The 15,514-nt window shown below is 39.4% G+C and overlaps 1 protein-coding gene and 1 long non-coding RNA gene across 4 annotated transcripts in view; one reads left to right on the top strand and one right to left on the bottom strand.

Moving 5' to 3' along the window:
- Positions 1–15,514, top strand: part of LOC134341613 (uncharacterized) — a 74,426-nt gene that overhangs the window by 1,984 nt on the left and 56,928 nt on the right. The gene's annotated exons all lie outside the window — the stretch shown is intronic.
- egln1a (egl-9 family hypoxia-inducible factor 1a) overlaps positions 12,607–15,514 on the bottom strand; it is a 95,164-nt gene continuing 92,256 nt past the window's right edge. The window contains exon 5 of one of the 3 annotated variants that reach the window (XM_063039459.1): positions 12,607–14,120. In XM_063039459.1, the coding sequence (XP_062895529.1) occupies positions 14,059–14,120 (62 nt within the window). In that variant the 3' untranslated portion in view covers positions 12,607–14,058. The remainder of the gene's footprint in view (positions 14,121–15,514) is intronic. The other 2 variants (XR_010016792.1, XR_010016788.1) reach the window with 2 other exon arrangements.

Below are 15,514 nucleotides of genomic sequence, written 5' to 3'. Positions count from 1 at the left end.
TTACTGTATCCAGTGCAGAATCCACTACATTGGTGAGATATGACATAGATTGGGGGAATGCTTTGTCAAGTGCTTTTGCTCTATCCACAGCAAGCAACTTCCCAATGGCCAACCATTTTAATTCCACTGCCTATTCCCATTCCATGGCCTCCTCTACTTCTACATGGAGGCTACTTTCAGGTTGGAGGAACAACACTCCTCTTCATATTCCATCTGGCTAGCCTCCATCGATTTCTCTCATTTCTGGTAATTTCTCCCACCTTAGCCTCCTCTCATTTTCTATTTTCCCTCTCACTCCTTTGCTTCTCCTCACCTGCCCATTTATTTCCCCTTGTTCCCTCCCCCATTCCCTTTATCCTTGTCAAATCCCTTCTTCAGCCCTTTCCACCTACCACCTCCCAGCTTCTCAATTCAACCCCCACCCCCCGACCCACCAGCCCCTTCTCCCTCACCTGGTTTCACTTATCACCTAGCTTGGATTCCATCCCCTCTCTTTCCCCCCCCCCACCCATTTCCTTAGTCTGGTTACTTCCCCCTTCCTTTCAAATCCTAATGAAATATCTCAGCCCGAATTGTCGGCTCTTTATTCCTCTCCATTGATGCTGCTTGACCTGTTGAATTCCTCCAGCATTTTGTATGTGTTGCTCTGGATTTCTGGCATCTGCAGAATCTCATGTTTGTGATTTGCTGCCCCAGAATCTGGCTGTGGGTGCCATTGGTGTGGAGTTTGCACTGTGAGAGGTGGTGCTCCCGTCTCCTTCCACATTCCACAATTTGTGGCAGTAGATTAACTGGTTTCTGTCAATTACCGTTTATTGTAGGTGAAAGAATCAAGAGTTCAATTTTTTTCAATATTTTAATTATTTATTTAGAGTTGGAGTTCAGAAACAGGCTCTTCCAGCCCAACAACCTTATCCCATCCATTTACACCCTATGTGACCAATTAAGCTACTAACATTTCTTTGGTTCTTCATTCAATCCTGGAAAATATAGACAGCAAAGATCCATACATCAGGATGGTCTTCACTGACTACTGCTCTGCATTCAATACCATCATCCCCTCAAAACTAATCAATAAGCTTTATTGTGTATTTAATATTTCAGTAATGTTTGACTAATATTCTTGTTCATGCAAATAATTGATTGCAGGTTATATGTAGAAGTGTTGGCGTGTGGCCAAGTGGTTAAGGCATTCGTCTAGTGATTTGAAGGTCGCTAGTTTGAGCCTTGGCTGGAGCAGCGTGTATGTCCTTGAGCAAGGCACTTAACCACACATTGCTCTGCGATGACACTGGTGCCAAGCTGTATGGGTCCTAGTGCCCTTCCCTTGGACAACATCGGTGGCGTGGAGAGGGGAGACTTGCAGCATGGGCAACTGCTGGTCTTCCATACAACCTTACCCAGGCCTGTGCCCTGGAAACCTTCCAAGGCACAAATTCATGGTCTCATGAGACTAACGGATGCCTATATATGTAAAAGTACGTGAATAGCATATGACATTACATCACATCATATTCATGCACATCTTACCAAATGAAACTACAACATGCATTACCGACTCCATGTCTTTTGCTTTCAATTTGTTTTATGTTTTGGAGCTACAAAACATAACAGTGGCGATAAGCAAGTTTTAAATGAACCCAAGATGATTTCCTACCTGTTTATGTGCGGTAAAATGTTCAGAATTTAAAACAAGTGTTTTGAGAAATGATAAGAGTAAAAAAACACAGCATGCTTCTTTGGGAAGGAACAGACATGGCAGAGCTTTAAAAAAGGCAGAAAATGGACAAATTCACAGGTTCATCAACTGTGAGTACCGGGTGATAATAATGATAAATAAAAGACAGACCCTTTTCATTGTATAAGAAATGACTGGAATATGTACACTGAGCAAAGTGAGCTGTATTTTGAAGCAAATGAAAATAGCTAATGAGAAATGAATACCAGTTTTGTTGAGTGGATTGGATTTAAAGCCATACATAGTGTGCTTACAAGTTTGACGTTACAACCAAACCAGCCAAAATGAGTTTTGCTGATATCGTGAAAGTAACGATGGAACATTTAGAACCAAAAATGTTGTTGATTGCAGAGGGATTTAGGTCTCGTGAGCAGGGGAATCCATTTCAGTGTATGTGCCTAAACTGAAGAAGTTGTCTGAGCATTGACAGTTCAATGACAAGCTTGGTGATGCACTGACAGATCGTTTAGTTTGTGGAACTTTATGAGAAGGCATTCAAAAATGGTTCCTAATTAAAGCACAACTTACATTTAAAAGAGCGGTTGAAATAGCTGCATCATTGGAACCAGGAGACAGAGATGCAATTGAGTTTCAGTCAGGATTGTAAGTGAGCGTGAACAAAATTGGAACATTTAAAAAGAACTGGCCTGGCTGAATAAATTGTGTTTATTCCACTGTTGTGGAAGGGCCTCACATACACCAGACCAATGCAGATTTAAAGACAAACCTTGCAGAAAATGCAACAAAGTAGAACACATACAATGAGCATATTGGGCAGACAAAAATAAATGGTCTGCACAGGGAAGAGAAAAATATAAAAAGTCAAGTTGCAGTATCAAAAAGAGCATTCTCTGCATGCTGTTGATGACGAATCTGATAATTATGAGAATGACACAGCTCTCTGAGATTTACAATGTGAAAATTTGCTAGTATGATGTTGTGGCCATCTCTGAAACTTGGCTAAAGGATGGCTGCCATTGGGAGCTGAATGTCCAAGGATATATGGTGTATTGGAAAGATAGGTTAGTAGGCAGAGGGGGTGGTGTGGCTTTGTATATAAGAAATAATATTAAATCATTAGAAAGGAATGACATAGGATCGGGTGTAGAGTCTCTATGGGTTGAGTTAGGAAATGGCAAGGGTAAAAGGACCTTAATGGCAGTGTGTACAGGTCCCAAGGGATGTGAATTACAAATTACAGCTGGAGATAGAAAAGGCGTGTCAGAAGGGCAATGTCATGCTAATTGTTGGGGATTTTAACATGAAAGTGGATTGGGAAAACCAGGCCAGTACTGGACCTCAAGGGAGAGGATTTGTAGAACCTCTAAGGGATGGCTTTTTAGAAGAGCTTGTTGTTGAGCCTATTAGGGGATCGGCTGTGCTGGATTGGGTGTTGTGCAATGATCCGGAGGTGATAAGAGAGTTTAAGGTTAAGGAACCTTAAGGAATAGTGATCACAATATGATCGAGTTCACTTTGAAATTTGAGAATTTCAATGTATCGGTATCTCGGTGGAATAAAGGAAATTACAATGGCATAAGAGGGGAACTGGCCAAGGTTGACTGGAAAGGGACACTAGCAGGAAGGACAGCAGAGCAGCAATGGCTGGAGTTTCTGCGAAAAATGAGGGAAGTGCAAGGCAGCTATATTCCAAATAAGAAGAAATTTTTGAATGATAGAAGGACATTACCATGCCTGACAAGTGAAGTCAGACCCAAAGTAAAAGCAAAAGAGAGGGCATACAATGAAGCCAGAAGAGGTGGAAAGATAGAGGATTGGGAAGCTTTTAAAAACTTGCAGAAGGAAACTATGAAGGTCATTGGGAAGGAAAAGATGAATTATGAAAGGAAGCTGGAGACTAACATCAAAGAAGACCCCAAAAGCTTTTTCAAGTATATAAAGGCTAAAAGAGAGTTGAGGGTAGATATAGGGCCAATAGAAAATGACGCTGGAGATATTGTAATGAGAGATGCAGAAATGGCAGATGAACTGAATGCATATTTTGCATCATTCTTCACAGTGGAAGACATCTGCAGTATACCGGACATTCAAGAGTGTCAGGGGAGTGATGTATTTGCAGTGAAAATTACGACTGAGAAGGTGCTCAGGAAGCTTAATGGTCTCAGGGTGGATAAATCTCCTGGACCTCATGGAATGCACCCTCGGGTTCTGAAGGAAGTAGCTGGAGAGATTGGGGAGGCATTAATAATGATCTTTCAAGAATCCATAGTTTCTGGCATTGTACCAGATGACCGTTAAATTGCAAATGTTACTCCGCTATTTAAGAAGGGTGGGAGGCAGCATAAAGGAAACTATAGACCTGTTAGCCTGACATCAGTGGTTTGGAAGTTCTTGGAATCGATTGTTAGGGATGAGATTACGGAGTACCTGGAGGCACATGACAAGATAGGCCAAAGTCAGCATGGTTTCCTGAAAGGAAAATCCTGCCTGACTAACCCAACTGCAATTTTTTTTAGGAAATTACAAGCAGGGTAGGCAAAGGAGATGCAGTAGATGTGGTGTACTTGGATTTTCAGAAGGCATTTGTCGAGGTGCCGCACATGAGGCTGCTTAGCAAGATAAGATCCCATGGAATTACAGGGGTGTTACTAGCACGGGTGGAGCATTGGCTGATCAGCAGAAAACTGAGAGTGGGAATAAAGGAATCCTATTCTGGCTGGTTGCCATTTACCAGTGAAGTTCCAGAGCAGTTTGTGTTGGGATGGCTGAATTTTACGATGTATGTCTCTGATTTGGACTATAGGATTAATGGATTTGTGGCTAAATTTGCTGATGATACAAAGACAGGTGGAGGAGCGCGGGTAGCATTGAGGAAACAAAGAGCTTGCAGAGAAACTTAGATAGTTTAGGGGAATGGGCAAAGAAGTGGCAAACAAAATACAGAATATGGTCATGCACTTTGGTGGAAAAAATAAATGGACAGACTATTATTTAGATGGGGAGAGAATTCAAAATGCAGAGATGCAAAGGGACTTGGGAGTCCTTGTGCAGGATACCCTAAAGGTTAATCTCCAGGTTGAGTTGAAGGTGAAGAAGATGAATGCAATGTTGGCATTCATTTCTAGAGATTTAGAATATAAGAGCAGGGGTGTGATTTTGAGGCTCTATAAGGCACTCATGAGACCACACACGGAGTATCGTGTGCAGTTTTGGGCTCCTTATTTTAGAAAGGATATATTGACATTGGAGAGGGTTCGGAGAAGATTCACGAGAATGATTCCAGGAATGAAAGGGTTACCGTATGAGGAACATCTGGCAGCTCTTGGGTTGTATTCCCTGGAGTTCAGGTGAATGAGGGGAGAATCTCATAGAAACATTCCAAATGTTAAAAGACCTGAACAGATTAGATATGGCAAAGTTATTTCCCATGGTAGGGGAGTCCAGGACAAGAGGGCATGAATTCCGGATTGAAGGACATCCATTCAGAACAGAGATGCAGAGAAATTATTGTAGTCAGAGGGTAATAAATCTGTGGAATTTCTTGCCACTAGCGGCTGTGGAGGCCAAGTCATTGGGTGCATTTAAGGCAGAGATGGATAGGTTCTTGATTAGCCAGGGCATCAAAGTGTATAGGGAGAAGGCTGGGGAGTGGGGATGACTGGAAGAATTGGATCAGCCCATGATTGAATGGTGGAGCAGACTCAATGGGCCGAAAGGCTTACTTCTACTCCTGTATCTTATGGTCTTATGAAAACTAATATGAGACGAACAATATAACTTATACCAGAAACAAATGGCAAATTAAATAAAATGGAAAACAAGAGAAAATCTGCAGATGCTGGAAATCTGAGCAACACACACAAAATACTGGAGGAACTCAGCAGGCCAGGCAGCATCTACAGATAAAAGTATAGTCGACGTTTCAGGCCAACACCTCAACTGTACTTTTTTCCATAGATGCTACCTAGCCTACTGAGTTACTCTAGCATTTTGTGTGTGTTAATTAAAATGGAATTGGACTCTGGTTCAGCTGTTTCAGTCATTTCACAAAATGAGTTTGAACAGCATTTCAAAGATGCTGAACTGAAGCCTACAGATATCCAAGTAATAACTTGGAGAAAAGACAACTCCTGTGGGAATGATATTTGAAACAGTGAGATATAATAATCAACAAGCCAGATTGAGCTTGTATGAGGTAAAAACAGGAGGACCAGCATTGTGGGGCAGTTGTTGGCTGTGACAATTACAATTTGATTGGCGATCCATCCACCATTTGCATGCCATGTTCCCTACAAATAAAGTCAACTGAAAGTGAATTAAGGTATTGGATGATACCACAACAGAGCTCAAAGATGGCTTTGGAAAACTCCAGACACATCAAAGGTAAAATAGTGTTAAATAAAAAAGCCAGAACCAAGTTTTACAAAGCCCATCCAGTCTCTTTTCTAGGATGATAAACACCATGATGTGGAAGATACCAGACTTCCCCATCACTGCATTCCAGATCCTTTGCTGGCACACTTTTGGCATAACCTTTGGAGATAGCATCCTTCATGAAAACAATATAGAACATAGAACATAAATGTACAGCACATTACAGGCCCTTCGGCTCACAATGTTGTGCTGACCATGTAACCTACTCTAGAAACTGTTTAGAATTTCGCTAGTACATAGCCCTCTATTTTTGTAAGCTCCATGTACCTATCTAAGAGGCTCTTCAAAGACCCTATTGTATCCGCTTCCACTACCGCCGCCGGCAGTGCATTCCACGTACCCACCACTCTCTGTGAAAAACTTACCCCTGACATCTCCTCTGTATCTATTTCCAACCACCTTAAAACTGTGCCCTCTCGTGCTAGCCATTTTAGCCCTGGGTAAAAGCCTCTGGCTATCCACACGATCAATGCCTCTCATCATCTTACACACCTCTATCAGGTCACCTCTCATCCTCCATCACTCCAAGGAGAAAAGGCCAAGTACCACTCAACCTATTCTCATAAGGCATGCAGTCCAATCCAGGCAGCATCCTTCTAAATCTCCTCTGCACTCTCTCTATAGTGTCCACATCCTTCCTGTAGTGAGGTGACCAGAAATGAACACAGTACTCCAAGTGGGATCTGACCAAGGTCATATATAGCTGTAACATTGCCTCACGGGTCCTGAACTCAAGTGTAGTTGGTGTGAAATGACAAATCATTCTTAAACCTCTTCCTTAGATTTAGAGCATGCTGTTCAGCAATCTTCCTATAATTTGGCATGTTAACCTCCTTCCTTCTCAAAGGCAAACTAATCTGGTATTGACCATCCATCAGTCTTGCAGAATTTATAACCAACTGCATGAACTTGTGATATTCTCTTGACAAACCAGGTTGTTCATCCTGACTGCATTCAGGAAGGTCTGACTTGAATTGCCACTGCCAAAGCTCATCCAAGTTCAAAACTAAGAGCCTGTTAACTGTCAGCTCTGGCTGTGCCCAGTCTCCTCCATCACCATTACTTCTTTTCCATAGTCCATTCACACTCCAACCCAACATTGTTCTAATTGCATAGGGTCCATCATTAACATTGTGAATTACTTGCAACAGCTCCAGTGCTTTAGACACATTTGTTCCTATCAGCAGCTCAATTTCTGAATCAATCTCTGGCAAATTGACATACTTTAGGTGAGATCAACCTAGAATTCCGTGTCATAGAATGTTGAATTTGTGGATAGGCATACTTTCTTGCATAGGTCTGGTTTTCACTAAGCCAGCCACTCACTTCTAATCCAGAAACAATGTAGCTGCTCACAATTTTTTCTTGAACCATGGTGCACAAGAGAGAACATGCCCTTTTTCCTTGCTCATGAGGTCCACTGTGCAGAACACTGCTGTACTCCCGTAATCAAAGAAAGCATAAACAACCACTGTCTTGTTATCCTTCTTAAACTTGTACTGGAACTATGGGAAGTTTGTAATCATGATCACCAGGCCCTGTAAGGCCATTAGATTCCAGGATACTACTCACTGCTGTGTCTAATTCTTTCAAGGCTTGTTTTGATTGTGCACTCTTTCCAATAGAGTGAATGTGAAATACATTTGGATGTTTGCCACTGCATAACTTGCATGAAAGATGTGTCCTGTACACAAACAGCCAAAGCAGACACCATTTACTTTTAGGAAAGCCCTTTTCTCCAGATAAGGGCACAAATCCAATGTATGTGTGCCCTTGCAGAACAGATAGGCACTTTTGGCTGATGAGACCATTTCCTTTACCTTAGTTCCAGGTTAATTTCTAGCTTTACTTCTCAGTGGCCATAGTAGTGGCAAAGCTGCTTCTTTTAACCTTAGAACAAAATTGTGCCTTAGTCTTTCTTACATCTTTGCTTATTGCCAGTGATGGAGCATACTGTATATTCCCAAAAACTGGGTGTGTAAAAATCTTTACTTGCTTTTATATAAAATCAACAACGTCAGTGAAAGTAATCTTATGGTTTTGCCTTTCTTGCAGTTTACAGACCACCATTCTCCATTTATCTCCAAGTATATAGGGCAATTTCTTTATGACAATCGACATATTGGCAGGCATGTCCAGCTCATGCATGTACTACACTTCTTCCACGGCATTGCAACTACCTCTAAGAAAAAGACTGTAGTCTTGAAGAGCTTTCACATCTTCAGATGTGATAGGTACCCAAGGAAGAGACTTTTGCGTGTAGACTGATGCAATTTTCTGTTCATTACCAACATGTTTCCGTAGTAAAGCCTCTGCCTTCAGATATCCTTTTTTAAAGTCAACATGCTGGCACTTCTGTTTTAGTGCATGCAGAATCAGAATCAGATTTATTATCATTGGCATGTGATTTGAAATTTGTTAACTAAGCAGCAGCAGTTCAATGCAATACATAATCTAGCAGAGAGAAAAAAAAGTAACAATAGTAATAAATAAAACATAATAATAGATAAAGAAGTAAATCAATTACTTGTATTGAATAGATTTTAAAAAACATGGAAAAACAGAAATGCTGTATATTTTTTTAAAAAATGAGGTAGTGCCTAAACTTCAATGTCCATTTAGGAATCACAATGGCAGAGCGGAAGAAGCTGTTCCTGAATTGCTGAGTGTGTACCTTCAGTCTTCTGTACCTCCTACCTGATGGTAACAGTGAGAAAAGGGCATGCCCTGGGTGCTGGAGGTCCTTAATAGTGCCTTTCTGAGACACTGCTCCCTAAAGATGTTCTGTGTACTTTGTAGGCTAGTGTCCAAAATGAAGCTGACTAGATTTACAACTTGCTGCAGCTTCTTTTGGTCCTGTGCAGTACCCCCCCATACCAGACAGTGATGCAGCCTGTCAGGATGCTCTCCATGGTACAACTATAGAAGTTTTTGAGTGTATTTGTTAACATGCCAAACTCCTAATAAAGTATAGCCGCTGTCTTGCCTTCTTTATAACTACATCGATATGTTGGGACCAGGTTAGATCCTCAGAGATCTTGACACCCAGGAACTTGAAGCTGCTCACTCTCACCACTTCTGATCCCTCTATGAGGATTGGTATGTGTTCCTTCGTCTTACCCTTCCTGAAGTCCACAATCAGCTCTTTCGTCTTACTGACATTGAGTGCCAGGTTGTTGCTTCAGCACCATTCCACGAGATGGCATATCTCCTTCTGTATGCCCTCTCGTTACCACCTGAGATTCTACCAACAATGGTTGTATCGTCAGCAAATTTATAGATGGTATTTGAGCAACGGTCCCCAGTGGATGGGTAGCGCTGACCATTCAAACCACAAAATCAAAACATGAATCTGCCACACAGTCATGAGTATAAAGAGAGTAGGGCAGTGGGCTAAGCTCAAACCCCTGAGGTGCGCCAGTGTTGATCATCAGCGAGGAGGATATGTTATTACCAATCCGCACAGGCTGTGGTCTTCCAGTTAGGAAGTCAAGGACCCAATTGCAGAGGGAGGTACAGAGGCCCAGGTTGTGCAACTTCTCAATCAGGATTGTGGGAATGATGGTATTAAATGCTGAGCTATAGTCGATGAACAGCATCCTGATGTAGGTGTTTGTGTTGTCTGGGTGGTCTAAAGCCATGTGGAGAGCCATTGAGATTGCGTCTGCCGTTGACCTATTGTGGTAATAGGCAAATTGCAGTGGGTCCAGGTCCTTGTTGAGGCAGGAGTTCAGTCTAGTCATGACCAACCTCTCAAAGCATTTCATCACTGTTGGTGTGAGTGCTACCAGCCCATAGTTATTAAGGCAGCCCACATTATTCTTCTTAGACACTGGTATAATGGTTGCCTTTTTGAAGCAAGTGGGAACTTCTGCCCGTTGCAGTCAGAAGTTGAAAATGTCCTTGAACACTCCCGCTAGTTGGTTGGTACAGGTTTAAAGAGCCTTACCAGGTACTCCATCGGGAACTTCTGTCTTGCGAGGATTCACTCTCTTTAAAGACAGTCTAACATCGGCCTCTGAGACGGAGATCACAGGGTCATCAGGTGCAGCAGGGATCTTCACAGCTGTAGTTGTGTTCTCCCTTTCAAAACGTGCATAGAAGACATTGAGTTCATCTGGTGGTGAAGCATCGCTGCCATTCATACTATTGGGTTTCACTTTGTAGGAAGTAATGTCTTGCAGACCCTGCCAGAATTGCCGTGCATCTGATCTTCTTCCTGCAACAGAACTTCGAGCGCTGTTGTTCAGTTTCATGCCATCCTGTGGGTCATCTTTTCTATGCCTAGTCAAAACCTGCTTTGGAGTTTGAGAAACATTGTTTAATGGAAAGTGAGACATATATTTACTTGTTGCAGCAACATGACCTTCAAAATAACATGCTTGGTTCAATCATTGTTTAACATCCCCTATAAGTGTACTACAATAGTGATTAATGCTTGAAAACACCTATTTTGTCTTTCCTGCTTGAGCTTGGGAATTTATGAGATTAGCATGTGATGTTGCTAAGCAACAGCTTCACAGAGGTTAGTCAAATCATTAGTAAAGCATTTTCTTTAATTTTCATAAGATCATTAATTGATGGTATTAAACCTTTAATTTTGTTCAGATTTGTTTCATATTCTTTTTGAAGACTTTTGATTAGATTAGCCTTAGCTTCAGCTTTAATCTCTCTTTTGCAAGCCCCAACTGCAGGGTTGTTGGTGCCAATTCCATGCTTTGATACACTCATGTTACTTTCTCTAGTTGTGCGACTTGTAATTAACTTTTTGTTCACCTGCAGCACCAGTGATATTCGATTCAATAAACATAGTCAACAAACTGTCCACACATCATCACCGTTTAAACCAGACCAAACAAACAGCCTTCAATTCAAATATTGACAACTGGGATATTTTAGCACATCAGTTAAACAAAGTAACAAACCCTGAGGCAAAGACTACACGATCAAGCAACGGTCCCCAGTGGATGGGTAGCGCTGACCATTCAAACCACAAACACACAGCATGAATCTGCAAAAAGTTGCAGATAATCCTACCGCAAGCTGCTCTTGTTTTTGACGTATTGTTCTCAGTGTTGTGATTCCAATTTTACCAACGAGTCTGAGGCAATCCTTTGCCATGGACTGGTGTTTATTTGGTACAATTTTTTTTTACAAAATGTAGCAATTAATTGAAAACAAGCCAAAACCACTGAGAGACTAAGCCAGGGTAATAGATACTGTATGATGCGCTTCCGAATACCAAATTTCAAAATTTAAAAGGGGACGTTCAATCCTTTATTATGAAACCAGCAAAGACAAACAATCTTGTAGCGATAAAAAGCTAGCATTCAAATTAGTGAAGTAATGAAATTAGCAGTCAAACTAATGTATTTAAGCCAAGTTAGCAATTGAGTCAGTATTCCAATAATGTCACAATTATCATTCTATACGTACTTAAGCGTTTCAGTTAGCATTCCAATAATGTCTCAATTAGCGGTCAACAAAATAATATCATTTCCACGGCTCACTCCTGGCTAACAACAAACCAGCCAGAAATGTGAATATGTATCTATACTCATTTGCTTCTACCACGCCCCAACTCACGTGACAGATTACCATAATAAATGTGCCATATTGAGTTGGAGTTTATAGCTAAGTAGAGAGGAATGCTGTATTTAATATTACTGTAATATTTGAATAATATTATAAATATATTGTTTGATTAAGCATTTTTATTGTTACATTATTCATTATGGGTTATCATTAAAATACATAAATTATATACATCATTATACTACTACAACATATGTTTGTGCCTCACTAAAAGTAAAATTATGAAGTGTACACATTATTCCAGGCTCCATGTTTTTCTTTCGATTAATTGTTTGTTTTGGAGTTACAAAATGTAACAGCAACCCTTCATAGAAAAAAAACTCATTTTATTTCTGAGATATTCCTCTTCTGAGAAAGTCAATTCAAATCAGTCTGATTTTTAACATAACTTTTTAGACAGGTTTACAACTTGGAAGCTGATGTAACTATTTGTAACCAGGCAAAATTAATAGGTCTCCATTCTCCTGTGTTTCTTGTACTGAATTATTATTAATCTTTGCTTTGTCAAATGCCAACTTAACTCCACCATGGAAGGTCCTAAACTGAGCTGTGAAAGGAGGGGGTTAGTAATCCCATTCTGTAAAAACAACGAGCTACAGAAATGCCAGCAGTAGTTCCAATGACCTCATCCCTGGGAGAGGAAAGATCTTCACTTACAAGACATACGATGTCATGTGGTGAAAATGGAAGCCACAGGGCTGATTAACCTTCAGCCCAGGACTGAGGACTCTGGGCAAAGTGCCATCAGCGGCCTATGCCCCATTAGGGGTGATGAGCTTAAGAAGAAGAAATGTGTCCTCCTTAAAATACATCAGCATAACTAGTCTTATTTTCCCAATACCACATTAGACTCATCGTCAAAGTAATAAAACACTTGGTTTCAGTAAACAATGATAAAGTGTTTAATTTTTTTTGCAATGTTTACAAGCTGGCAATTCATTTCATAATTAACACTTTGTATTATAATGTTCAACAATACCAAATAGCAGTTATTTATGTGCATGCTATGGAATCTTTAGCTATACAGCCCTCATGTCACAGGGAATTTGAAAATATACTGTCAGAAAAATCAGTTTAGTGCTTTACCATGTGGAAAAGGCAACAATGTTCCACTGTGGCAACTCATCTGTAAGTGCTGAAAGCATTTGATATTGAGTTACATAGATGCAGAGTCAGCAGAAAATATTCAAAATCAGTCCATTCAGAGAATACATGGAATTTAAAAAACTGTACAAAATCAGTTCACTGGTTTATTGTTATTTAAATAATAACTGGAGAAAATGAAAATGAAGGGGCTCTTGCTACTGATTAACAAAACACCGTTTCAATGTACAATAAAAAAGCATCCAAACCAATTAAGAATTTGACATCTTGGTAGAGATTTTCTAACTGGTTAATAATTCAAAAATGTTTTTTTCAACCAATTTTTTTTTAGGAACAATGATTGATACAATCATAAGTAGTTTGTCCCATTTATCGCCCAAATTATAATTTTATGTTTTAAACTAAAATCTTGTTCAGTCTCTGTCACATATGGCACCTCACAATTCATTAGGTAATAATCTTAGCGGATGATCTGCTGTGAATTCATTAAAAACAAAAAGTGGGCACTTCATCCATGATTACAGTCATAAAATTAAAATAAGTGATAAAACTATGAAAGCATGGGTAAAATGGTTACGGAATGGAATAAGCCAAGGGAAATAACAGAGAAACAGATCATTTGGATGGCTGGAATGCATGCATTTGTTGCTCAAAACTGGAGAACACTGGTTTTGTTGTAAATACCACTTGTGACAAATGGCTACAACTAAAGTTGTATTGGAGTACAAGATATATTACGAAGTATTTTCTCACCAGTGACTGAATTTGAAATCAGGAAGAAAAAAATTAATACTTTTTGTCATGATTACCATTACTGCAGAATTAACATAAGCTTAATTTTTTATCTAACATAAGCTTACATTTTATTCTTTAAATTATTCCCAGATTAATGAAAAATAGGAATTAGATTCTATGACTAATAGACAAGGCATGACAAATGGAAAAATAACATTTGAATAATTTCTAGCATTTCTGCGTCACTCCATTGCAGGTTGGGTATTTTTGTTACTGTTAAAACCACAGCACTTTTCACAGAAAACAAAGAAATCCAGGAGATAAATGAAAATAATACAAAGCCTTGCCATTCAGGATCCATTCTTGCATGATATTTTGTTGCTGAATTTCCATCTTCAGTCACAAACTGTAGGTATTGTATGCTTCATCCACTCACTTGGCAACATTCACGAAATAAATCTTATATCTCAGTGGAAAAGGAGAAGGAAGTGTCAAACTTCTTTTAAATTGTGTTTCGAAGGTTTATTTAATTCAACTTTTACTCCCTTTTCACCTGTAGCCATAAAGAAGTAAAATAAAATAAAATGTGTACCACATTGCAGAAACTAAATAAGCAGTATATATAAATTGAATAGAAATTATTCTCTTTGCGCTTATTTTACTCATCTCCATTACTCCAACCTTCAAGCACAAGCAGAATGGCCTCAGTCATGAAACTGTCATATGATTTAACTAGAAAGAAATACAATTCCACAATGCTGTGTTAATAAGATTACATCCTTAGCAATAGTCATAATTTCTGTCACCAAGTAACTCTTCCGAGACTTCATGAGATTCACCACATAAACCTGACAGAGTTCTGACCACAATTAAATTTGCATTTCGAAGAAACAACCATTTGTACCACTTTTTTTTTACATTGCATTTCAGTCAGAATATTCTGTGCTGATACTTGGGTCTTGCACAACTTAACTTGCACTTTGGAGCTGGAAAATCCTACATTTGCCTTTTTCAAACAAAAAGAAAAAGTAAACCCAATGAGACAAATAATATTATTAGGGAAGATCCCCGAAAACACTTTTCCCAAACCACAGATTGGCAAGTGGTGCATGAAGTCAGTGCAAACTTAATGACTGGGAAGTGAGGATTCCATGAATCTTGAATGCTCACCTCCAATAATTGTATTCCCTCCACTACAGTGACTTGAAGTCTTGTCTCAAGAATATACTCAATGTCACCTTCATTTTCTCTTCACAAAATTCTCAGAGGAAACAATGATGTATAAAGTAATGCAATAGTCATGCAGTTTATTGGGCTTAAATACTCCACCAATAGGATAAAAGCCAAGGAAAAAGACAGCAAGCAACTTGAAGAATCACTAACTCAAGGTCTCTTAAATAATACACCATTACGATTCAGGAAAATATTGGCGTTCCTTGAGTAACCCAAAAATTAAATTCTGCAACTTCCTACTTAATAAGATGTGCTAAACTCTCAGAAGGGTTGTACTATATGCCTTTGGCAATTTCAATTATAACCATCAGCTAACAATCATAGAAACCATATTTAACTGTTTCTTGCACACAGTGACATTCTTAGATAAATTCTGATGATTCAAAGTGATGATTCTTTTTATAAAATAACTTCCATATTGAACCAGCATCTGTGAATGTACACTGAACACACAATAAATAGTCTAATCCCACATTCTACTGTATTCAGATACTGTTTACTTGCTTTCAAAAGAAAATAAAATTGAACTGGAAAAAAAGGACTGTTATTGTGACTCACTTGGAACTGAAACATCAATAACTATTTATAAGAACAAATAATTAGATTTAGATATACAGGGAAGTACTGTAACAGGACATTCCAGAAAAAAATGAACTCATGCTGCCAAATTATACCCATGTGACCTATATTAACCTACTAACTCATACATCTTTA

The sequence above is a fragment of the Mobula hypostoma genome, chromosome 2 (assembly GCF_963921235.1).
Source record: "Mobula hypostoma chromosome 2, sMobHyp1.1, whole genome shotgun sequence".
In the NCBI taxonomy this organism is placed as follows: Eukaryota; Metazoa; Chordata; class Chondrichthyes; order Myliobatiformes; family Myliobatidae; genus Mobula; species Mobula hypostoma.
The sequence above is the reverse complement of the archived record's forward strand: the minus strand, read 5'-3'. Positions and strand labels throughout refer to the sequence as shown.